Source organism: Lottia gigantea, assembly GCF_000327385.1.
Source record: "Lottia gigantea unplaced genomic scaffold LOTGIsca_678, whole genome shotgun sequence".
NCBI lineage: Eukaryota > Metazoa > Mollusca > Gastropoda > Lottiidae > Lottia > Lottia gigantea.
The window spans coordinates 14,774-15,671 of NW_008710307.1; the positions used below are offsets into that span (position 1 = coordinate 14,774).

The window sequence follows — 898 nt, forward strand, 5'->3', positions numbered from 1 at the left end:
TCTCAACAACAAATAGCCATAGAGCTGGGGCACCATTTCTCAAAATGAAATTTTGTCAGAAGTCGTAATACTTTCTTTTTTGATTGACCAATAAGATGAAGAAATCATTTCAATTGTTTGTGAAGATAGTTCCAAGATTGAGCTTCAAAGATTTGAATACAACAAGGGGTATTCCCTGAGACTTACATTATCACAGTTAGCACATTGAGCTCTCTCATCTAGCGAAGATTCTACCATGAATTTTAATAATAAATCAGCTGCTGGGAGAGAGGCTCCATCTTTTAATGTTGTCACAGCCCTACAAATAAACATTACGCAATTCAAAATCTAAATCTCACAAGCATGGCTGGATATTTGACATACCGGCATCTAAAATCAATGCATTTTTTTAATATGAAACTATCAATGTATGATTGCTAAAAAAAAGGTTTGGATCTTAATGTCTGAGTATGGCTGACAAGATATTTTTTACAGATATTTCAAGCTGTTCAACTTCCAGACCAGTGCTAGTGATTATCATAGTGTATTTGCCAATCATATTGGATTGATTCTTTAATTCATGTTGCTGAAATTTCAGTCTTTAGGATGATTAATACAAAAATATTGTCATGATACAAGATGGAATGAAGCAAAAAATCTCAATTGACTTTAAAAATCTTAGGCTTTAGTTTTTTAATGATATTTTACTCCAGGTCCAAGATCAAATTACTGAACTCTTACGACAAAAATTGTACTTACCCACATAAGGGGCAGGTCATTCTACTATCAGTACATCGCCCACGAAGACATTGGGCACAAAAACTGTGAAAACAGGCAAGAATACAGGGATCATCGTATTGTTCATTACACAGGTAACATAGTAGGGGGTTGGACTTCGATAAATCTACCAACTCAAGGT

At 34.4% G+C, this 898-nt stretch overlaps 1 protein-coding gene across 1 annotated transcript in view; it reads right to left on the minus strand.

The window, feature by feature from the left end:
- The window catches only part of LOTGIDRAFT_176050 (hypothetical protein), a gene marked incomplete at both ends in the record, with an annotated part of 8,841 nt that overhangs the window by 7,029 nt on the left and 914 nt on the right, over positions 1-898 (minus strand). The window contains 2 exons of the mRNA XM_009065114.1: positions 187-298; positions 739-801. Of these exons, the coding sequence (XP_009063362.1) occupies positions 187-298; positions 739-801 (175 nt within the window). The remainder of the gene's footprint in view (positions 1-186; positions 299-738; positions 802-898) is intronic.